Genomic DNA, 24,877 nt, shown 5'->3' on the forward strand with positions numbered 1-24,877 from the left:
TAGATCAAGTGGCAGTAGAAATCCTCTCTGAAGAGCACATCAAATCATCAAATCATATAAAGAGAAAGAACGGGGGATCCAATAGTGAAGTATGTAACACTAATCTTTATTTGGATCACAGCCAAGATGTGATACTCACATAAAAACAGGTAAAAACGATTGAAACAAAAAATGAGCAGCGAGCTCACGACCTGACGTCACTCTCTGATGAAGTCACGTGACTGTGACGATACGCGTCGGAATACACAGGCAACAGAAGTGATGTCAGGCCGCGAGCTCACTCCTCGTTTTTTGTTTCAATCGTTTTTACCTGTTTTTATGTGAGTATCACATCTTGGCTGTGATCTAAATAAAGATTAGTGTTACATACTTCACTATTGGATCCCCCGTTCTCTCTCTTTATATGATTTGATTATCTGATGTGCTCATCAGAGAGGAATTCTACTGCCACTTGATCTATACAAAGGAGATTTATCCCAGTAAGAAACACTCACCAGGACATCACACTGCCGTCTACAGGATATACCTAGAGTGACGTATTACAGTGCCCTGGATTACCATTGGCAAATTTTACGCTGTAACCTTACAGCAGTAAGGTAAGGAGCCATTTCATTCTGAGGTGTGACCACACCGAAGAAAAAACACCATTTATTCACATCAGCGCACTACTGCTTGTGATAGTTGGAAACCAGCACCTTGTTTTTTGCACTTTATTCACCAGTGACTATTTGAAGATTTATGTTTACTTTGGATTCTACCCCATCATCCTTGCTCCCAGTGTCTTTTTGACACTAGCATTTCCTTCAGTGTGTGTGACAGCACTGTTTTAGATGTTATTTTTTGGCACTTTTTTTTTGCAGATTAAAAGATATTCATTGTATGAGCATTTTGCACTTAAAATTGTACATTGTGTATATTTTTGATCTTATTACTTTGCACTATTTGTACTTTTTTATATATTAGTGAAGATTAATTATTCATAAGCATCTTGCACCTTAGATTGCACAGTGTAGATTGCGCTCTATTTTATTATTTCATACTTATTGCAATATTTTGGAGTTTATTTTGCACTTTATATCAGTCATGTAGCACTTACCGGTATATATTTATGGAGTTTCATTTAGAGCGCAGCACCATGCATTAATTTTATAGTATAGGAGACTCTTGTACCAACTTTACGATTTTGCATTTATTTTGCATTATGAACAGTGTATATAATATATAAACAGAGCAATTCTGCCTAAATCTGGCCAGTGTTGACATTTTTAACAAAATACAATTAAAATCAATAGCTAAAGTGCAATTGTTTCAAAATTCCATAATTTCCAGGTGATGATAATGGGCTTACTCAGTAAGGTTAAGAGCAATGCACTAAGTGCAGCAATCTATAGTAACCAGCATGCAATCAAATTTTATTTGCCTGATTTCAGTAAACTGAAATCTGATTAGGTGATACGTTACTGCACTTTGCACATTATTCTAGCTCTTTTTATTGTTTACTTTAGAAGTGATTATGTTCTGTGCTTAAGAACCTAAGAATTACTAAGCACACAAGTTCACCTTTATAAAATATTCGACTTAATACATCGTGTAACATTAGATTGTGTCATCATTTCTTTCTTTATTCATGATTCCTCAGGCTACCAAGTTCTTATCACCTTCTTTTCATATTTTCCTGGCTGCCACAGGTGACTTTTATAGAACAAAGTGGCCACTGGAATACCCTGACTGTACCTGGCATATATGAGCAGTGCAGCATAGTGAAGCTCACGTAGCCATATGAAAGAAGCAGCACAGTGAATATGTTTTTTTACAATAAGACCTACATTTAGTCAGATTTTTTTTAACAGGCTGTATTTATACTGTTGCACTGTATTAATGTTTACACAGTAACGTGCATTTTGTTGCACGTTAACACATGCTGCATTAAGGCAGCCCATTCATTTGAATGCCTAATGCACCAAAACATACTAGAAAAAGTGCATGCACTATTTTTATGTAATGCATTGCACCACATTGCAGGTAGTGAGTTACTATGCACTGTAGCATGAATTGCTAAGTTTTTTTGGGGGGGAGCAGCATCAAGAATGAATGGCACTGTAGCAAACCAACATGCGTTGCTGCAATACAACAATGTGAACACAGCCTAAAGTGTATCTAAGGCAAGACCTTTTTTTTTGGATAGACTTGTGAAAGGATTTTTTTTCTGTTTTTGAAAAGGTATAAAGGTGAACTTGCATTTAAATATACAAAATCATATGGATACATAAAAATCATGGTTACTCACATGGATAGGGTATATTTTTAAAGTCTTTACATAATACATCTGTATTTACAAACTGTAAACCTCATAACGAACGAATGGATCACTCACTCACCAAAGGACGCCAGAGGAGCTTCTTAAAAGTGCCAATTGCCCTATAGGTGATATAAATAAAATACTATATAATGACACATTTATATTATATTGCAAGTATTTATCAAGATTCTTTTTCCTATATGTGCACAGGTATTACAGCCAATCAAAAAGTTGTTCTAATTATGATTAATATAATCTAGAATATAAACAAATGCAATCTCCACTTTCTTTAATTATCATGCAATTACACTTTCAGAAAACAATCCTCCAACATCCCTGTATGTACTATTCAGACCAGCACCATCATGCAAGACAGTCATAAAATTATACATTCAACCAAGCAAATGAAAAATTAGTGGTAATGTAGAATTTGTATTCGCTTACATAAAATATGTTCTTACTTTTCAGAATTTGGCATGACTAATTCTGGACAAAATATGCCAGGACCTGGTAGAGGACCCCGTTCTGCATAGACCAGTGATGGCGAACTTTGGCACCCAAGACGTTTTGGAACTACATTTCCCATGATGCTCAACTACTCTGCAGAGTGCATAAGCATCATGGGAAATGTAGTTCCAAAACATCTGGGGTGCCAAGGTTCTCCATCACTGGCATAGACTGTGACTCAAACTTTATAGTCCACACCCACTGCATGTCAAAGGACTGCACTAGCTACCAGTCTGGGAACTATTGTAAAGTGTGTGTTTGTTTGTGAATGTTGTCCTGAATAAACAACCAACCTGTTCCTTTTTCTAGAATCAGCGCTGAATTTAAGATGAGGTCCCAGATATTACTGGTACAACATCATTTTTTTTTATTCTGTGACAATCTGGAGATGTTTCCTTTAGTCCACATGCACTGATGTTTGAGCTCTTTCACATAGCCATTAAAAATAGGTGGTTGAGTCACGTTTTTAATGCTTTCTTAATGCCTATCAATGCCACTCAAAATTGTTACAATGGGGAGCGGATGGAGGTGTTCACACTGCAGCGTTAATATTGTTTTCGCATTGCTGTGAGGCAAAAATAACGCTGCTCGCAGAGTTTAGCAAGCGTTGATGCTTTCAACAGCTTCCATTCACTTCTATTGAATTGCAACACAACAGCACCTTAAACGCACTGTACACACCCCTTTGGTGTCTGCAGTGCATTTGTGGTGTAAGTGCAAAGTGTCAAAAAGTGATTATTTCCCATTTTAGCCTTGTAAAAAAAAAAAAAACGCACAGAGCGTTTGAGAGGTGTTGAGAAGTGCCTTACGCAACATGAACGCCTGTACAACACATCCTAAACGCTATAGGTGCATTAATGCGCTTTTAGGCTGCTTTAAAGCAGTAGTAAACAGCCATGTTTTTTTTTTTTTTTTCTAAAACCTCCAAGGTAAAGTTATAATGTTCTAGTATACATCGCGTACCAGCACATTATGTGAAATTTACGTTAAAACAAAGCCTTCCAGCAACGTAATGTCACCGCTGACAGGGCTTTCATTTTCATCCGGTCTTATTCTCGGGTTCGCGTCCTCCTGCCGTCTGATTGGCTACGCCGCGATGATGTCACTCCCGCACATGCTCCTGGGAGCCACTATTCACGGCATAGGACTCTGAAGGAACGGCACGGGTATGCCGCTCTTTTAGAGCGAATGCGCCGGTGACGTCACCAGCCCATTCACAAGTAAATATCTCCTAAACAGTGCACATTTAGGAGATATTTACTGTATCTATAGGTAAGCCTTAACCACTTAAGGACCGAGCCTCTTTCTGAGATTTGTTGTTTACAAGTTAACCACTTCAGCCCCGGAAGAATTTACCCCCTTCCTGACCAGAGCACTTTTTGCGATTCGGCACTGCGTCGCTTTAACTGACAATTGCGCGGTCGTGCGACGTTGTACCCAAACAAAATTGACCTCTCTTTTTTTCCCACAAATAGAGCTTTCTTTTGGTGGTATTTGATCGCCTCTGCAGTTTTTATTTTTTACGCTATAAACGAACAAAAGCGTCAATTTTGAAAAAAACGCATGTATTTTTGCTATAATAAATATCCCCCAAAAATATATAAAAAAACCTATTTTTTTCCTCAGTTTATGCCGATATGTATTCTTCTACATATTTTTGGTAAAAAAAAAATCGCAATGAGCATATATTGATTGGTTTGCGCATAAGTTATAGCATCTACAAAATAGGGGATAGATTTATAGCTTTTTTATTTTATTAAATTTTTTTTACTAGTAATGGCGGCGATCTGCCATTTTTATCATGACTTCGACATTATGGTGGACACAACGGATAATTTTGACACATTTTTGGAACCTTTGGCATTAATACAGCGATCAGTGCGATTAAAAATGCATTGATTACTGTAAAAATGTCACTGGTAGTGAAGGGGGTTAACAATAGGGGGCTGTAAAGGGGTTAACTGTGTTCCCTGGGAGGTGATTCTAACTGAAGGGGGAGGGACTAACTACAGGAAGTGACAAATCGTGGTTCCTAGGTAATAGGAACACATGATCTGTCGCTCCTGTCAGAACAGAACAGGGAAGTGTGTGTTTACACACACTCGTCCCTGTTCTGTGTCTCCTGGTCACAATCGCTCGTGGCTGGCGGTCATCGCGACCCTCGGCCACGAGCATCGGCACTCCACGTGCGCGCCTGCTATCCGGACCCCACAAGATCACGTACAGTAACGTGGTTTCATGCAGGGGAGCCAACCTCCCACAGTAAAACTGCGGCGGCTGGTCTGGAAGCGGTTAAAAACAGTTTTTTTTGCTAGAAAATTACTTAGAACCCCCAAACATTAAAAAAAAATTTCTAACACCCTAGAGCAGTGGTTCTCAACTCCTGTCCTCGGGACCCACTAACAGGCCAGGTTTGCAAGATAACTGAAATACATCACAGGTGATATCATTTGCTGCTCAGTGATTGCAGTATTCTAGTCTGCATCTCCCCAAGGTAATACTTAAATTCTGGCCTGTTAGTGGGTCCTGAGGACCAGAGGTGAGAACCACTGCCCTAGAGAATAAAATGGCGGTTGTTGCAATACTTTCTGTCACACCTAATTTGCGCAGCGGTCTTACAAGCGCACTTTTCTTGGAAAAAATACACTTTTTTGAATTAAAAAAATAAGACAACAGTAAAAAAAAATGTTACGCCGAGTAAATTGATACCCAACATGTCGCCCTTCAAAATTGCACCCGCTCGTGGAATGGCGACAAACTTTTACCCTTAAAAATCTCCATAGGCGACGTTTAAAAAATTCTACAGGTTGCATGTTTTAAGTGACAGAGGAGGTCTAGGGCTAAAATTATTGCTCTCGCTCTACCGATCGCGGCGATACCTCACATGTGTGGTATGAACACCGTTTTCATATGCGGGCGCTTCTCACGTATGCGTTCGCTTCTGCACGCAAGCTTGTCAAGACGGAACACCTTTAAAACAGCGGGGGTGCCGATGCTCGTGGCCGAGGGTCGCGATGACCACCGGCCACGAGCGATCGTGACCAGGAGACACAGAACAGGGAAGAGTGTGTGTAAACACACACTTTCCTGTTCTGTTTTGACAGGAGTGACAGATCGTGTGTTCCTATTAGCTAGGAACCACGATCTATCACTTCCTGTAGTTAGTCCCTCCCCCTTCAGTTAGAATCACCTCCCAGGGAACACAGTTAACCCCTTTACAGCCCCCTAGTGTTAACCCCTTCACTGCCAGTGACATTTTTACAGTAATCAATGCATTTTTAATCGCTCTGATCGCTGTATTAATGCCAATGGTTCCAAAAATGTGTCAAAATTATCTGTTGTGTCCGCCATAATGTCGAAGTCATGATAAACATCGCAGATCGCCGCCATTACTAGTAAAAAAAAAAAAAAAAATAATAAAAATGCTATAAATCTATCCCCTATTTTGTAAACGCTATAACTTTTGTGCAAACCAATCAATATACGCTCATTGCAATTTTTTTTTTCTATTTTATTTTTACACTGTTTTTAAAAAAAATAAATAATTGTGTCACTTTTATTCCTATTACAAGAAATGTAAACATCCCTTGCAATAGAAAAAAAGCATGGCAGGACCCCTTAAATATGAGATCTGGTGTCAAAAAGACCTCAGATCTCATATTTAGACTAAAATGCAATTAAAAAAAAAACTTGCCATTTAAAAAAATGAAAAAAAAAAATGGCCTGTTTTGACGTCGCTTCCGCCCTGCAATGATATGGAGATGGCTGGGGGCCATATTCCCCTCACTCGTCTCCACGTCAGGCCACAGGAAGGACCCGATCGCCTCCACCGCTGCTGACGGCTCCGGTAAGAGGGGACCGGAGAGCGGCGGGAGGGGGGCCCTCTCCCGCCACCAATAAAAGTGATCTTGTGGCGAATCCGCAGCAGAGACCACTTTTATCTTAAACTGGACCTCTCACTGAAGAAGAGGATACCAGGGTTATGGCAGCTGCTGCCATAACAACAATATCCTCCTTCAAAGTACCGACGTATATCGTCGTGAGCTGGTTGAAGTGAAGTGGTTAATATAGGCTTGCCTATAGGTAAACATCAACCATGGGAGTTTACCCCCACTTTAAAGTGTAATGCAAGAGTGAAAGAGCCCTTAGAGCTTAACTATTGGATCATTTAGGCCTCTGAAAGAGGTACAGACAGATGGCACTGGATTGCTATAAGGCCAGATTGAAAGGAAAGCTGTAGTGAGAAAAAATGGAGGCTGCCATTGCTTGCCTGGCTAATTTTGACTGACCCAGTGGCCTCAGTAGTCACTCTCTAATCATGTAGATTAGGAGTCCTGACTTCACTAAAGCCTCATACACACGATGAGAATATCAGACGAATGATCATTCATTTTTTTGCATGCTAATCTCATATTAAAAACCAATAGGTTACTAAAGGTTACTATGAAAAATCTCGTAAAACAGAATACAACTTTGGAAGTGATTTAATGTGTTGTATTGTATTGCAATGTATACTTTAATTTCTAAGCAAGCGTGGTCTTGGTCTTTCGATTTTTTTCTGACAAATATTGTAGTGATTAAAAGAAATTTGTTTGTTCAAGTATTGTACGAGAAACATTTTCGTGTTTGTTCCCTCTGATAGTTTTGCATTAACTTTCGTGATCGGCTCTCGAAAGCTGTGTATCAATGATCAGATTATCGTACAATTGCTTAGAAAACTGTATTTTTTGTTCGATTTTCTCATCATGTATACTAGACATCAGTCTTTCCTGATCTGCATTCTTGTTCAGATCACGTATCTTGAAATTTTGAAGCCATTTTCAGTAGAAGGTCAGATTTCTAAAAGGGCTATAAAAATGCTCTCTTTGACCATCTTCATTAGACAACACTGTTTTACATGCTTTTATTTTTGTAGGTTTAGTGTATGGGTAGTTTTCTGATGCAAGCTCTGCTTCTTTTCTTAGATTTCAGACTAAGGTAATAATGAATTGTCAAGGAGTTTTAAAATGTTTTACTATGGATCCGTAAAAGAAAAGATATGCTGGTAAAAGCAAAGGGCTATAACCTTCAGCAACTCACAGCAGCCAATTAAAATTCTTTAAAAAGGTTCAACAAAAAAGAAAAATGTAGCAGAGGCTCCCAAAGTAAAAGTAAACTCACGGCTAATTTGGGCAGCTCTACTACAGATATTGTTTTTTTACCAATCTCATTAAATATATTTAACCACCAAAATGTATGTGTGAGAGAATCTTGATTGGTTTTTCTCAAATGTGCAACCACATTATAAGAAAAGGTCTGCATGGAGACAGATACATTCTCCACTAAGTCAGGGTTCAGCCACTATACTACTGTATAAAGCAGCTTTTCTCAACCTTTTCAACACAGAGGAACCAATGAAATAACTTTCTGGTCTCAGGGAACCCCTGCTAAAAATGACTATACTTACAACTCATGATACATTAGTGTGATTGGTTAGTGGGAAGAATGCTCCGTACATTTGTGGTTATTGGGAAAAATTACCCCCATACACATAGCTAAAAAAGGTCAGTGTTGTCAGTGGGAACCTATCTGGGAGGCTGACATTGCTCATTGCTCAAGGAAACCCTAGCAACCTCTGGAGAAACCCTTGGGTTCCATGGAGGAACCCTGCTATAAAGGGTTCTTCCATCTCTCTTGACCTCTATCTGTTTTGTCTACTCTCCAGTCTCCATTTATTTTTTTGCGGACTTACCCACACAAGTTACAATCAAAATACTCCTAGATAGAACTATACTTAGAAAAAAATAATTACTGCACTTGTACATCCTTAATGTTCTTGTTCTGCCCTAGTTGTGCACATGTTATCTGAAACTTCTGCTTATTAGTCACCAAGGCTGTTTTCTGCGAAGGTGAATCGATAATACAATATAATAGAGTGACTAACGAAACCTTTCTAAAAATATGCACTTTTCAAAGTTTTTACTTCATTGTGATTGGCATGAAAAATGCTTGCTCTAATAATACAAGCGTTTTATTGACAAGCCAAACCCAAATCCTTTCATGGAATTTTTTTTCACACCGTTTAAACTGTATGGTGTAACTAGGTGTATTCATTATTAATTAGGTATGCATTGACCTGTGATTATAGCTTTGACCTGATACAAAGAGTCCTGCACGGAATGATCCATTATTTCAGTCTTGGCATGTAACAACGGTATAAAACTGTGCACCGAAGACTGAAGATCGTTACCACCCAGCAATTAACAGCTGTCTGCAAACTGCGGGAGGGAGGAAAGGCTTCTGCCCCCCAGTCACAATCTTCAAGGCCTGAACTAATTGTGTAAAAAAAAAGTAAACATTAAAAGACCCACATGATTTGGATTAGTTTATCTACAAGCACCCCCGCCCCCCCAACAACACAATTTTATTAGAATTCAATTCTGCTTGCATTTGGAAATGTACGAAATTGCTATCTCATTCCTATTTACTCTGCTGCATAAAGCACTGTATAAAAAGCATCAGCCAAAAGCGGATACTTCAGTTATGAGTGGATGTTCGTGAGCTGAATTCCCCCGGGTCTTTATCTATCTAAAGGATTCCTATATCTAGATCTTCTTGCCAGTTTCAAAGGAACTCCCAACCCTTGTCACAACTAGAGATGGGAAGGACTGGGGAAAAAAAAGTGAAAAATTGGGAAAAAACAAAAGTGTGGAATATATTCTTTTACAATGATAAATAATATATCAGTGGCATGGTATTCATACTATATAACAAGAAGACCTTAATGAAAGAATTCTGAGATGTTATGTAAATTATTGCAAGTTCTCTCAGCTGAAGACAAGAAAATCCTGGAATACAATTAAAGTAACACTGTTCTCAATCCAGTTCCCAAACAAGAAGGATATGCATATCTTCCACTATGGGGCACTGCAGGGCAAAGGCTCCAGTTTAGTTTGCTTATGGGCTCCATCTTGTACCTCCTACAGTTGGGTGATCAGTAGATCATAGTTTCTGTCCTCTCAGGCCTTTACAGGTAGTAGGGTAAATTTGTCTGACAAATTAGTGTATCTTATTTAACCTTTCAATGATTCCTATTAATGTTCTTCACCAGCACAGCATAATGGTTCCCCACTGGTCAGTAAATTGTTTTTTCTTTTCTCCCTCAGTAAAATGGTGAAACCAACATCTAGAGTTCGGAAATATTTCCAAAGTGCAATTTCTGCTGAGAGCAAAGCAGCACTTTGCAAATATTGTGAGAAAAAATATTGTTTTCCAAATGCTACAAGGATGACAAAACAGATCCTGGCATTCCAGAGGTGCCCATTAAAACATACTTTATGGAATGTAATGATGAGAACCATAATGAAAGTGTAAGTAGCTCTTCCCTCCAGAGTTCTAATTCCAAAAACACTGCTGCTTCTGGATCATCACAAAGTGTTTCTTCACCAGCAGCATCTTCAAGTAAGGAAGTGCTGGAAACCACTGGCTCCCAAAAATACACAATCTCTTTATTTATAGATAAATTGACACCTGAAAATCATGAGCACATTGATCACGCTCTTGCAAGAACGTGATCAATATATGTTTCTGGATTAGCATTGCCAATACCTGGAAATGCATATTGGCAGGAACATAGGTGTGCCCACGGGGTGTGCCGGGTGTGAGTCTGGAGTCCCAGACCTCCCTAGCTGAGAGCCCAAGGTGAGCTGAGTGCCTGGTGATAAAGGTGTGTGTGTTGGCAAACATGGTGTCCACCGCAGCCACCCAGTGGATGTGAGCTGACATGTGCCCTGAGGTGTGAGAAAGGGGAGAGGTGTTTGTGTCTGTCCTGCTGGTCTGATAACAGAGAAGGGGGGAAGTGTTGCTGTGTCCACCACCCCCTCCCCCCACCTATAGTAGCTGACCTGATTGGGGGGGAGGTGGTGTCGCTGTGTTCACCAACCCACCCACCTATAGTAGCTGACCTGATTTGGGGGGTGTTGCTGTGTCCACCACCCCCCCACCTATAGTAGCTGACCTGATTGGGGGGGAAGGTGGTGTCACTGTGTCCACCAACCCACCCACCTATAGTAGCTGACCTGATGGGGGGGAGGTGGTGTCGCTGTGTCCACCAACCCACCCACCTATAGTAGCTGTCCTGATGGGGGGCTGGCGTCCACCAACCCACCCACCTATAGTAGCTGACCTGATGGGGGGGTGTTGTTGGTGTGTCCACCATCACCCCACCTATATTAACCAAACTGATGGGTGGGTGTTGTTGCTGTGTCCACCATCACTTCACCTATAGTAGCTGAACTGATGCGTGGGGGGTGTTGCTGTGTCCACCACCCCACCCACCTATAGTAGCTGAGCTGATGGGGGGGGGGATGGTGTCATTGTGTTCACCACCCAGGCATAGTAGATGAGCTGGTCTGATAAGGGTGGGGGGGGTGTCTGCAGCCCAGCTGTAAACAGACATTAACCTACACCTACATCTTGCAGCCATCAGATCCGTCCAGCAAGCAGCATCTTGCCATCTTCCCTGTAGCCATCAGATCCCATCCACAGTCCAGCAAGCAACACACCGTGTCAGCAGGTCAGTTTTAAAATCCGAATCAAATCATCAATGCCAATGATGCCATTGTCTGCTGTCCCCAGGGACAGATCCGATACAGAGATCGCAGATAATGCAAAGTATGGGCCATACTTTGTATTTAGTCAGTCTCCCCATCTCCTGTCTCCCCATCTCACTCTGATGTCTTCCTAATAGCAGCTCCAGTCCAGATCTCCACTTCCTTGACCACGATCTGTCCAAAAATAAAATGTGGGATCTGCTCACACCTGAGTGACTGACGGCTCTTGCCTGTCTCGTCTTTTGTCACTGGCTGCCATGGATGAACAGCATTGGCTGTTATTACAGGGAGCGGGAGGGGACGTCCCCCTGCATCCCACTGCTCCGCCCAGGTCTCCCATCCCACCAGGAGACCTAAATAAAGCAGGATTTGCCTTTGATTGGGTCTTCGATGTAGAAACCCAGAAGTGACATCACACCGTCAATTCCAGTTTACTAAAATTTTTTGTGTGCCATTTTTGTGCAAATTTATGTAATAAATATTCTTGAAAACATTACAAATTGTTGTGGGTGTTTTTACATTTCAAAGTTGGGGGGCTGTGGGGGGTGCCAGATATAGGATCCGCCCTGGGTGCCAAATGCTCTAGGTACGCCCCTGCCCTAATCATCCCTGTGCCCTGTCTGTGTTTCACAAGTTTTGTTAGTGCTAAATGCCTGCAACATCTGTCCTGTCCCTGTTTAACTCAGTCACCACCACTGGGGCCAGTAAAAACAGCTGTGCTGTGAGTGGGAGGTGTTTCAGCAGGAAACTAGGAGAACTAGGACCTCAGCCGCGGAGTAAGCCAGCCGCATTTGCTGATGCAGCTTCTATAGTTCCGGCTGCAGGTCCCCACAGGCGCCAGCGGAGTGATCTACATCTGCACTCCGCTCCCCTTTCCGGCCTCTCTCTCCCTTGGAAGGAATGGAAGCAGCGAACTAGCGGAGCCTGGAGAGCGGCAAACGAGTGGCTGCAGCCTGCTGCTAGATTGAGGTGAGGTGGCTCCGGTGAGCACTGCAGTGAGTGAGACAGCACTGAGCACTGAGCAGGGCAGGCAATGGGCAAATGATGCACCAAAAAAAAGCCAACCAATCCATATGAATTCTTACCCTGGCTTGTCTTACTTGTCTTATTAGTAATATATATATTTATTTTTACAAAAAAAAAAATATATTATATATATATATATATATATATATATATATATATATATATATATATATACACACACACACACAGACGCACGTGTGTTTGAGCTTTGGTTTGAGGTGCACACCCTAATGCAATAGGCTGCGCGCGCCTATGGGCAGGAAGCTTTTAGATTATAAGGGAAATGGGGGTGGTGACCTGTTCTCATGTATATGTAAAATGTTCCTAACATATACAGTCCTTGTTATTTCATTTGTGATAAAAAATACAATTTTAAAAAGCAAGTTTTGTTTATTTACTAAATAAGCTGTACTTTTATTTTAAGCATAATACTTTTATATAAACTGCATTTCACATCCCCAGTGTAACAGAATGACTTTCAATTTGTAAAACTACTCCACAATTGATTTTATTTTCCATTTTTCCAAAATGTCCAATTGTTTTCGGAAAGAAACAGAAAAAAACGTTTTTTTTTTCCCATGGCTTCAAAATTTCCAAAAATTTTACATCTTCTCAATCCATTTGCAGAACTCCATATTTAGAAGGTGACCATGTCGACCCTCCCTGTAATTGCTGTAGCTGGGCGGACCAGGAAACTCATGTGCAGAGTCCACAAGTACCACTGTATAACAAGCCAGGGTGATCCAACCTACCACAATCTATTACAAAAATAAACAGATGCATTGATGTGCACTGACCCATAACAACCACTCAAATGTCACCTCTCATCAGTTCAAGAGCAGTCAAAATATCAAAATAAAAAGGAATTTTGACAGGCTGCTATGGGTTACCCACTGTTTTTTTTATCTCTTTTGTATACTTTTTTCAATACCTTATTAAATAGGGGTCCATATTTATAACATGTATGCTGTGTTGCACATAATAATACATTTTATAATACCATTACCATGATTCACATTTAGGATCTTCTTAAGTATAAATGAGGTGCTCCTGGGCACAGGAATGAAAACCATTTCCTGTATACAAAAGACTCTGAAAGGCAGGATACATGGGGGACTCCTATGTACTTCTTCCCTCAATGGTGGGGTTGCCAACTCACCCCTTTTCAGGACTACAAACACACAATAAGTATTTTATTAATATATAGTCTTCTATAAACCAAGTATATTATCATGTCATAAATCAAACCTGTATCCCAGTAGCAGCAATGCCACCAATGTGAGCAAGACGTGCAGTATAAAGCAGGATCATTCCCAAATTACCAACATTTACCTGAGGTTTAACCATTAGTAAAACATTACTCTATCCCACTACCAATCCCAACAATATTTTTTCTATCAATTTAGCCTTCTAATAAAGCTACTGTAATTGGAGTCTGACAGTTAAGCCTTCATGGCAATGTATAAAATGTACAAATACAGTAATACACTAATAGATGTAATATCTGAAAAACAGTATAATGAAACCATAGGCTGACCTCACACATTTCTGCTTGCAATAGCACACATTCAAACCAATGTTACCATAATGCATGGTATATACGTGTTTCCATTTATTCTAAATGGCACCCCAACAATCATATACAGTAAAACCACATGCAACTGCTCTACAGCTCACAACAAACAGATGTAAATGTGCTACATTGACAAAATATTTTGTCAATGCCAGCATTTTTTCTTATTGATTGAGAACTCATTTAAACTGAATGGGTAGCTGTAACACAAAGCACTTCAACACACAAAAATTTTTTTTTTTTTTTTGTGTCTTAACTGATGGGTTATCTTGACACCTGCAAGAGTAAGGCACTAGGTACAAACAGAGAAGAACAGTCCAGGGATGGCCTCTGCTGGTGGCCAAACACTTCAACTGCAATAACCAGTTCCATTAGTAACAAGCAGTACACATAAAAGCAAACACTGCATAGCCATATTTTAGAGGGCAAGTGCTGTGTGAGTGAAAAAAATCCTATTTTCTCTTCTGTTTATTGAAGGACACGGCTGAATTTTCAGATCTAGAATCATGGGACGTCCAAATATGTTAGTGTCAAAATAGAGTATGGATCCAAAAGAAGAAAACAGTAGAAACACAATCTACAGTCCAAGCGATAATGCTTAAACCGCTATTTGCCAAACCTTGCTCATCATTTTGCGCTTACAGTGGGATGGTGCTTTTACCTCCCATGAAGTTCTTCATAATCTTGTACAGCAAAGGTCCTGATCAAATGGTAGCCCGCAAAGTGCATCTCAATCGAGACCTTCTTGGAAGTCTGATCCACTGATCAGCACTAGACTTACAACAGGTGTCAAAGGATAACCACTCATGACAGAAAGGCAAGAGACTAACTGTTCTGAATCCAGGGACACATCACAAACATATCCGAGGCCCTGACTAGCTGGTCCACCAACTTGACATTTGCTGGAGAAACTTGCTCCAAAGCCAAGCCTTGATGAAGAAGCTTAGCTCACTTTGTTAAGGCAATGAAATCAGAGATCAGTATTGGTCTGATTAGCGATACTGCAATGATGACAGTGTCACTGCAGCCCTAATTGTGACAGTGTTTAGCCTGTGTGTGTCCAATTTTCATGCACCTAGGAGGCAAAAGTGCAGCATCCAGTCCCGCTGCCAGCAGCCTGTCAAATTCCACAAGGCACTGAAAAACCCTGTAACTGGATGCTGTATCGAATAATACTCAGATTTAGGGCTCTATGCATTCAGGGTATTATGTCCAGAATGCAAAATACATGAATTTCAGAACATATCCAGCCCCAGGTGCACAAAAAATGGCTACAAATCCAGGGAGCATGTGGCCTTAAATGTTCAGTGTACTCAAATATATTTTCAATATAAGTAAAGTCTAGTAGGCTAAGTCTCTGGCTTTTTATATGTCTTGAGAAATCCAAAAGCTAGATTGACCATAACACAGTTCCTACCTCTCTGTTCATGTTTCGGCATTTCCTGTTGAATTGTCTATATTTAGGATAGGTTACAAAATTCAGCAGGGAGGAGGACTGAACCTGTCTTTCTTCAACTGATTTTTTTTATTTATAAGACTAATATCAATAACTTCCAATGCGACTCAGAGTACTTAAATGTTTCTTATAATGTAAGTCCACTTCCCTGAGTCTTATAACCTTATATTCTTAAGGATGAGTTCATCTTCTGAAACATGTAACATGTTCCACCTGTATTTAAAGTGGAACATGTAACATGTTCCAGCTCCTGCAGCTTTCTGCACCAGGGTATTTAGCCTAAGTGCAGGGAAGTCTAAGATCGGACTGTGCTGTCTGGCCAGGGTGCCAGGAGCACATGGCTGCATGGAAATAATTACATATCTCTTGGTAGGTAAAACAATTAATCTGTGATATATGTATTTGCCCTGGGGTTCATATTTGAATGCTTCTAAGCTATAAAATGACACAAATATTTAACAATTTCGAAATCGGCTATACACAAAAACACAAACGAGCCATGTGCACCAGTTCAATAAACTGAATTAGAAGATACATTTTGACAATCTGCGGTCAGGTCAGCCACATAAGGTGTGACTGAGTGTTTCTAAGGAAGCCAATTACACTAAGATATTTCCTTCAATTGTTGAATTTTGAATAAGCACTTTAGGAGCATTCCCTAAAGGAACTTACAGTGAAATGATTCATAGCAGTTAAGGCTTATATTTTTTAGTCAAAATGGGAAAACCTGTGTGTAATCTATATTCATATTTCTGTGAACTGTTAGGATTTTTTGACTATTTAGGCTTTGAATCTGTTATTGATTCCATGCAGTATCTATGCTTTATCCTGAAGTATTTAAACCTAACTCCCCACTTAATGTCCATTTACATGGTTTGTTTGGGCCAAGCTGGCCTAAAACGACTAATTACTGCACTAACAGATGCACTGGCTGGGTGTGCTGTATTACCTGTATGTAGCCTTAGCTACATACAGTATACAGCCCTGTGTTCTGGTAGTGAAATCGGGATTTCCCATACAAAGCTTCCCATACTTTCCAATACAAAGCTTTCTCTGATCAGCTGAGGCAGAAATCCCACCTCTCAGCCTCGGCCAATCAAAGGAAGCTTTGTGCTCATCCTTAAAATACAAACTTCGTGTGAATGGTTGAGCAGCCCTCTCCCAGACTTGATTTTATTCAGGGTGTAGGATGGGACGTCCCCATCCCACTACCAGAACACGGCATTGTATTCTGTATTTAGCTGAGACTATATACAGGTAATACAGTGCTCTGAACAAGCGCATCTGTTAGTGCAGTAAATAGTTTGCTTGGGCCAGCTTGTCCCAAACAAATGGTTTAAAGGCAGATTAAAGTGTGATTTTAGCTTTAAAGGGATGCACAGGGGTTGATTTACTAAAGGAATACAGACTGGAGAGGGAGAAGCTATATTCCACTTCAATCATCCAATCATGTACAAGCAAAAATCCATGAATTTTGTTTTTATTTCCCTTTGGGCTCGTTTACATTGGTACTCTGGGACTGTGCTGGGCAGCCTTGCTCAATGCAGTCCCAAAGCAAGATACTTTAAAATGCCTTGTTGGGATACTCCACACCACTGTGTTGCAGTGGTATGCACTGAAAAAAATCACAGAATGCCTTTTTTTTTTTTTTTTTTTTTTTTTTAGTACAACATGGAGAGATGCAATCCACTGCACTGCATCATGCAGAGTCTGACATATTATTAAAGTTCTAAAGTTCTAACAAAAAAAAAAAACCCAGCGGTAATCAAATACCACCAAAAGAAAGCTCTATTTGTGTGGAACAAATTATATAAATTTAATATAGGTATAGCATTGCATGACCGTGCAATGGTCATTTAAAGTAACGCATTGCCAAAAAGCAAAAAAATGGCCTGGTTGGGAAGGGGGGTAAATCCTCTGGAGCTGAACTAGTTAATAAGCACGATCAGCGAATAGGGGAGAGAATCCTGTGACTGATCAGACTCTCCCCCAATTCACAGATCATGTTACAGGTAGTGTAATCAGTGAAAGATCTTTTCTCAATGGAGGAAAGGGCAGGAGGGGCGTGTCCCCATCAGATCATCTTTAGGCATTGTCCACATGGGACATACCACAGCTTATGCCCATGCAACGGCTGTGTTTACCCATATGGGGATGCAAAAGTGTTACACGCACCCCCGTGCGGGCAGTCCCCTCCGTTCCGTCAATGCCTTTTATGGGGAAACGCGTCAGTTGGAGCCCAATTCTGTGACGTCATTATGCATCAGCCTACAGAAGAAGATTGTGGCTGTTTGCTTCCTGACGATTTTGTTACATGTAAGTGCATAAGATACTTTTAATAAATGTTGGTTCAAAGTACTGCACCATGAAGCCTCTTCCTTCTATATCCCTTCATGCCTGAGAGTACATATGGTGGTATGTTCCGCACAGACATCGAAGAAAACACGGTATAAACACTACAACAGAGTGGAGCGATCTTCTTACGAGGAGGGAGCGCCCTCATAGGAGCCTTAGGAGTGGGGTATCCCTGGTGGCTGATATCTGTGCGAGCGAGTTAGATCTCAATGACTTGAGATCCAGCCCTTCTGGTAAGAGACGTGTATTGCTTGTGGGAAAAAGCACTCTGAAGCACCTTTTTTTGTGAATCACTTTTCACTTACAAAAGCACATTCAGTTGGACTCTTTTTTATTTATTTTATTCATTTACTTTTCCTTTTTCCTATGAACTGGATACAGCAGGGCCATTGAGAATGAATGTAGCCACCCTCTAACAGGAAGTCACATCACAGCAGCAAAAAAAGGAATCTGGAGATTTGGAGGAGGTTGAGAACAACAGAGGTTACTTTGAAAAGGACATTTTTTTTTAACCCGAGTTTAGAGTCACTTTAATTGGAGCTGTTCTTCTTTAAAGTGACCACATGACACTCCCATTTCTCCCTTGATGCCTGAGCATCCATTCACCAGGCCAGACTGTTGTTCCATTAGGCTCAAAGGTAACATTGATAGCTCTGTGTAAGTTTCTATTTTTTTAAACAGCAGATTCGGAAGGCGGGGGATACAGGAAAGGTGTTTTAATTCTCAAACCTGATATTTTGCACAGTATGGGCAAAATAGAGGTTCACTTTTAAATTCTAAACATACTCATACTGTATGTGTGTACATGCACATCCCGAAACACACATATTAAAGAATTATTGTCTAAATGGTCACAGATATGTAGCTTGCTTTAATATATTAGTCAAATCTGTATGAGAGTGAAAGCACAACATATTGCAGTCAGCTTTTGAATCAGCAACAAAGCTTAGCGGAAGCAAGGTTTTATATTTGTGCCAGACACCACCAAGAATAGGAAGCCAGATTCATTCATAAACAGTCTTTGCATATTTCTGTGAAATCAGATTTTTTTCAATAACCTGGTCACGATTCATCTAAATAAAACACTACACACATATGTCATTTAAAACACATGCATCAGAAAGATTCACCTGCAGTGAATGGTTTGTCAATGTCAGATTCATGTCTGGATCTATTGTGTTACTGTGCGCTAAAGTAGCAAGATCAACCACTTGCCGACCGCCCAATAGCAGATTTACTGCTACAGGGCAGCTGCGCTGTGCAGAATCACGTATATATGTGTGATCCTGCACTTCCGGGAGGGGGTGCGTGCCGCTTCTGCTGTGATTAATTACAGCAGCAGATCAGCGGGTACCGGCAAATGGATGTCTCCTGGCACCCACTAATCATCGAAGAGAGACAAAGGACGGAGGTCTGCCTATGTAAACAAGGCAGAACTCTGTCCTGTCAGTGGGAATGTGATGGATTTTTCATATATATATGTGTGTGTGTGTGATCCGGCTCTTTCGGGTAGCAGGCACGAATGCGCTCTGCCGGCTCCTCGCTTCCGCTGTGATTATTCACAGCGGGAGCCGATCAGTGGGCACCCGCCGATCATCCTGCAGAGACAAGTAAACAAGGCAGAATGCCATTCTGACAGGAGGGAAGGCATGGATCCTGTGTCGCTGCAAAGCAGGCACTAGGATCCATGTCTTCCCCTAGTAAAAGCACTTCCCACACTGTAGTAAAACACTGGCTAGGCACACAGTTAACCGTTTGACCGCTCCTGATGTTAACCCCTTTCCAGCCAGTCCCATTAGTATAGTGACAGTGCATATTTTTTATTAGTGTCACTGGCCCCAAAAAGTGTCAGTTAGTGTCCGCATGTCTGCCGCAATATCGTGACTGATCGCCGCCATTACTAGTAAATAAATAAATGAATAATAATATCCCATAGTTTGTAGACGCTTTTGCGCAAACCAATCAATATACCAATCAATATACACTTATTGGGATTTCTTTACCAAAAATATGTAGCAGAATACATATTGGCCTAAATAATGAGGAAATTAGACTTTTTACATTTTTTTTAACTGAATATGTTTTATAGCAGAAAGTAAAAACTAGTGTTTTTTTTTCTTTCAAAATTGTCGTTTTTTTTTTTTGTTCATAGCGCAAAAAATAAAAAACATAGAGGTGATAGAAAGCTCTATATGTGGGGAAAAAAAGGACATAAATTCTATTTGTGTAAAGTATTGCAGTGCCGTATCATAAAAAAATGGCCTGGTAATAAAGGGAGGTGCATCTTCGGGAGCTGAAGTGGTTAAAGTGGTTCTACATACTTAAGGTATTTTTACCTTAATGCATTCTATAAATTAAGGTAAAAAAACTTCTGATCACCCCCCCCCCCCCCATACTTACCTAAGCCCGATCTCGATCTAGCATTGTGCACGAGAGCAGTGGCTCTTCTGGCTCTGTCCCTTCTCACTGGGCAGATTGATAGCCAACGACTTCCTTTGCTGTCAATCAAATCGAGGGAACTGGGGTGGGTCCAAGCCCCGCTGACTTAGTCTATAGACGCAGGCAGTGGGGCTCAGGAGGGAGCCCGCTAAGTGCCCCCATAAAAAAAGTGTTACTATGGTGGGCACTCGGCGGGAGGAGGAGCCAGGAGTGCCGATGGGGGACTTGAGAAGAGGAGGATCGGGAAATCTCTGTGCAAAACTATGTCACAGAACAGGTAAGTATGACATGTTTATTATTTTTAGAAAAGCTTTACAATTACTTTAATGGTGAAACTCAAAACATGATCGTGGAATTACATATAAAGGGAACTCATATCTTTTGATTTGGTTTCCTGACATTACCTGAGAGCAGCAGACCACCCACCCTGTAAAACGCACTCGTCACCATAACCAGTTTCCAGTAGATAAGGTATTCCCAAATCTATTCAGCAAAGTCACTTTACAGTCTAATTATACACAAATCTGACCATGCAGAAAAGAAATTCTCTACTCTGCAGACTACAGGAAGAATTACATGCAGAGAAAATAGATCTCAGGATGAGAAGCAACACTATAAAATAATTTCAATAACTGCAAAAGATGCTCCTGATTTCAAGGATCACTCGCCACGATGACAATTTCTGTACTTCTAGGGGGCAATAAAATACATCTCCAATGTTTAGAGGAGCCCTTTATTGCACAGGAAAAGTTTTTAGAAAATCTCCCTGGAGAAGGGCTCAATACACTTTTCTGCCTATGGAACAGAGGAAAGTATCAAAGTATTGCAGTATACCAGTACTTTTTCCAGGTAAGTATTGGGTGAGGTCCCAGTGTTTAGGCAATTTATTTGTTCCTGGCAAGATATCTACTGGTCAATGACCAGTGGCGGTCTGTCCATTAGGGGCACACAGGCACCAACCAGGGGCGTAACTAGAAATAGCAGGGCCCCATAGCAAAATGTTGTATGGGGCCCCCCTGCAAACAGCCCCCCCCCACAGCTGCCCTAGTGTCAATGCAGCGTGACCTGTGCCCAATGCAGCGTGACCTGTGCCCAATACAGCGTGACCTGTGCCCCATACAGCGTGACCTGTGCCCAATACAGCCTGGTCTGCCTGTGCCCCATACAGCCCCACTTATGCAGAGGAAGAGGCAAGCCACCCGGATCAGCAGAGAGCGGGATTGCCCGCTGTAATAGCTTTCATTTGAATTTCCTGTCTTCCCGGGGCTCATCGTCACATAGCCCCACCTCTTGGCCCGACGCCATTGATGACGTCACATGTCCCGCATTGGATTGGCGTTCTGTCTATCAAAGGCATCGGGCCAAAAGGTGGAGCTATGTGACGTGAGCCCCGGGAACACTGGAAGTTCTAATGAAAGCTCTTACATCGGGCAATTCAGCTCTCTGCTGATACGGACAGCTCGCCTCTTCCTTTCCTCTCTCTTCCCCTGGCTGGGAGACTGTGACGGCGGTGCTCTTATCCTCACTGGGCCCCACTCAGCTGCGGGCCGCATAGCGCCCGCATGGGTCGCTATGGTGGTAGTTACGCCCCTGGCACCAACCCCCCATCCATGTGTCTGGCCCCCTAATCTACATGTGAGGCGCCGGATGCATGGATTCCAATCGGGTTTTTTTTTTTTTTTTTTTAAGCATGTGAAAGAAAATCTGTGCAGTTTTAAAAATATTGCATAGAGTAGGTTCCGTAGACCTTCTGCAGCACCCATGAAGCCTGGCCGAAAAACCCCTATATGGTTTACATTCCCCATCTTGCCTTACTGCTAGGATGGGACATATGTTGGACACTCATCCCAAGTTCAAAAACCATTCATGCGTAGTCAGTGCTCTCTCTCTCCGCCTCTCAGCAGGGCTGAAACAGACTGCAGGGATTCATTCAACGTTTATATAACCTTCAGATTAAAGGGGTTGTAAACCCTTGTGTTTTTTCACCTTAATACATCCTATGCATTAAGGTGAAAAAACACCTGGCAGTCACCGGCCCCCCAGCCCCCCATTTTACTTACCTGAGCCACTTCATCTCCTCGGCGGGGACGCGCTGTCCCTCTCTCCACGGGGTCCCAGCTCTTGATTGGATAGATTGATAGCAGCGCAGCCATTGGCTCCTACTGCTGTCAATCAAATCCAATGGCGCCAGGGGCGGGGCCGAGTCCGGCATTCGTGTCTGTGGGCGCAAATGCTGGACTCGGGAATGCACCCGCAAGGTAACCCCCTCGGGAGGGCGCTTCTCCTATGGGGTTATCTAAAGCAGGGAGGAGCTGCTGGGGGAACCCAGAAGAGGATGTTTGGGGCCACTCTGTGCAAAACGATCTGCACAGTGCAGATATGATATGTTTGTTATTTTTAAAAAATAAAAAACGATCCTTTACAATCACTTTAAAGTGTAACTGCAGCTAAAATACTTATGTTAAATTAGAGCTGAAGGCAAAACGTTTTTTTTTTTCTTCATTTTGGATAGAGTAAGGGAGGGTTATAATTCCTTTAAGGTTTATTTTTTCCATTTGTGTCCCATTGCGGAGATTTCCCTTCACTTCCTGTCCCATAGCGAAACAGAAACTGAGAGAAAATCCCTGCAAATTAAGGGAACTCCTTAGGGACCTCCAGGTCACCAGAACTAGTGTCCCCATTGGAAGATTTCCCTTCTATTACTTTTCTGGGGACAACCCAAAATGTGGGTTTTTATTTTACTTTCGCTTTCAATTTTAACGGTAAAAAAAAAAAAAAAAGGACAAATAAAGAGGGTGAAAATCTCTAAAATAGGGGTACAGACAGCAATAAAAACTGACACATGTGGTAATTCCTCTCCACTCTGTCCAAAACTACAAAAAGTAAAAAATAAAATAATTGCACGGTGGCTGCAGCATTGGGAACATGTTGGATGTTCCCAAAGGTAAACTTATCCTTTAACTGAACAAGCTGAAGTTAGAAGCTGATTGGCCACCATGCACAGCTGCACCAGATTCTGAGTGCCCCAGTTTTATTAAATCCCCCCTATGTGTATCGACTTGTTTGAACACCAGTACTGGCTTTGTATTATTTTGTGGGTGTAAAAGCCCGTACACACGGTCAGAAAATCTGAAGATAAATTTCGTTAGATGAACGATCTGCCGATTTTCTTATCGTTATTATGGTGCTTTTAACAGCCGGTTACGAATTTTCGGCAGACAAAAACAGGATGTGCAGGCTTGAAAATTTTTGTCCAATGTGACCACAATGTCTGATTTTCTTTTCATTAGTACGGTTTTCTGACAAAAAAAAAAAATCTGAAGAGCAAGACTAGGCATGCTCAGAAATGAAAGGACACATACAAAACAATTCAACACACTACGTCACTTTCGATTTGAGACTAGCATCCAACAAAAAACTGACAAAAATTTGTCCAATAATCTGACTGCGTGTACAAAGCTTAAAGCCCCATACACACTATTAGATTTTCTGCAGATTTTTGTCTTCAGATTTACCAAAACCATATAATATGAGGTCTTATTGTGGAGGTGCTTTCATATTTAAAAGTGGTTTTGTTTATAAGGAAGCCCTAGATTATAATCATTTTACGCAGCACACCCTGGTGATACCAGCAGTGCACACCAATTCTATCATTCACCGAGGAGTTGTAACCCTGACACAAGGTTCTGGCTGTGGATCCACTTTAAAATAAACTAGCTAAACATAATTTTTAGACAAAAATGTTTTCCAGAGCAGCATTTATAGCTAACTAAATTACTTATTGGGTTTACTAAAGTTTCTTTTCATTTCATATTTTAACATCAAGTTTGAAGAGGTCCACTGTGTTGTCTAGTTGCTATGTTCTGCATTCAGACATGGATACTGTACATCACCACATCTCATGGCAATATTATACTACTAGGAAACAATAATAATCTCTCTTAAAGTGCATGTAAATCTACAATTTTTAAAATTTAGGATAGAGTAGGAAGGGTTAAAACCCCTAGTGGTTTATTTTTTGTTGTCTGTGTACCATTGGAGAAAAAATGTTTTTCCAGATACACAATGAAGTGTCCCCCTCTAAGGCTTGCCATACATGAGTCATTTAGCGGGTTGAACAAAAGAAAATTAATCCACTGAGTTAATTATTCTGACACTGATCAACACCACCGACTGATCAAGAGAAAATTTTCCAACAGTAAATTTTCGACTTCTGTAACAACCAGTCCCGGCTGAACTGGACGAATTTTGATCTACGTGTGACTGCCTTAAGGCAGTTATCCCTTGAACAGATGTGCCCATAGGAAGATTTAAAGTTATCCTTTGTTCTGGGGGCAACACTAACATTGGGGATTTGCCCTCATTTTCTGTTTCAGCAACAACAATCATTAGGACAGAAATCTCCCCATTAGGGACACAGACTGCAATACAAATTTGACAAATGCTCTAAGGTCCAATTCACATTGAGGAGTCCACCTGCTCAGCGGAGAATCTGTCCAATGATCCCCACAGATCAGGCGGATGGCTTGTCTGTGTCCACTCCACCTAATCATGTATGGGCAGTCCTGTATGGATGGTTGGATGTAAAGTGACTGCCTGTCTGTTTACACCCGACACCCATCCGATCCGCT

At 41.2% G+C, this 24,877-nt stretch overlaps 1 protein-coding gene across 2 annotated transcripts in view; it reads right to left on the reverse strand.

The window, feature by feature from the left end:
• Positions 1-24,877, reverse strand: part of CXXC4 (CXXC finger protein 4) — a 224,946-nt gene that overhangs the window by 178,892 nt on the left and 21,177 nt on the right. Inside the window, exon 3 of one of the 2 annotated variants that reach the window (XM_073601821.1) lies at positions 2,379-2,418. The exons of the other annotated variant lie outside the window; for it this stretch is intronic. Coding sequence (XP_073457922.1) covers positions 2,401-2,418 — 18 coding nt within the window. The 3' untranslated portion in view covers positions 2,379-2,400. The remainder of the gene's footprint in view (positions 1-2,378; positions 2,419-24,877) is intronic. 2 annotated transcript variants of the gene reach the window in all.

The sequence above is a fragment of the Aquarana catesbeiana genome, linkage group LG01 (genome assembly GCF_042186555.1).
Source record: "Aquarana catesbeiana isolate 2022-GZ linkage group LG01, ASM4218655v1, whole genome shotgun sequence".
Taxonomy (NCBI): Eukaryota; Metazoa; Chordata; class Amphibia; order Anura; family Ranidae; genus Aquarana; species Aquarana catesbeiana.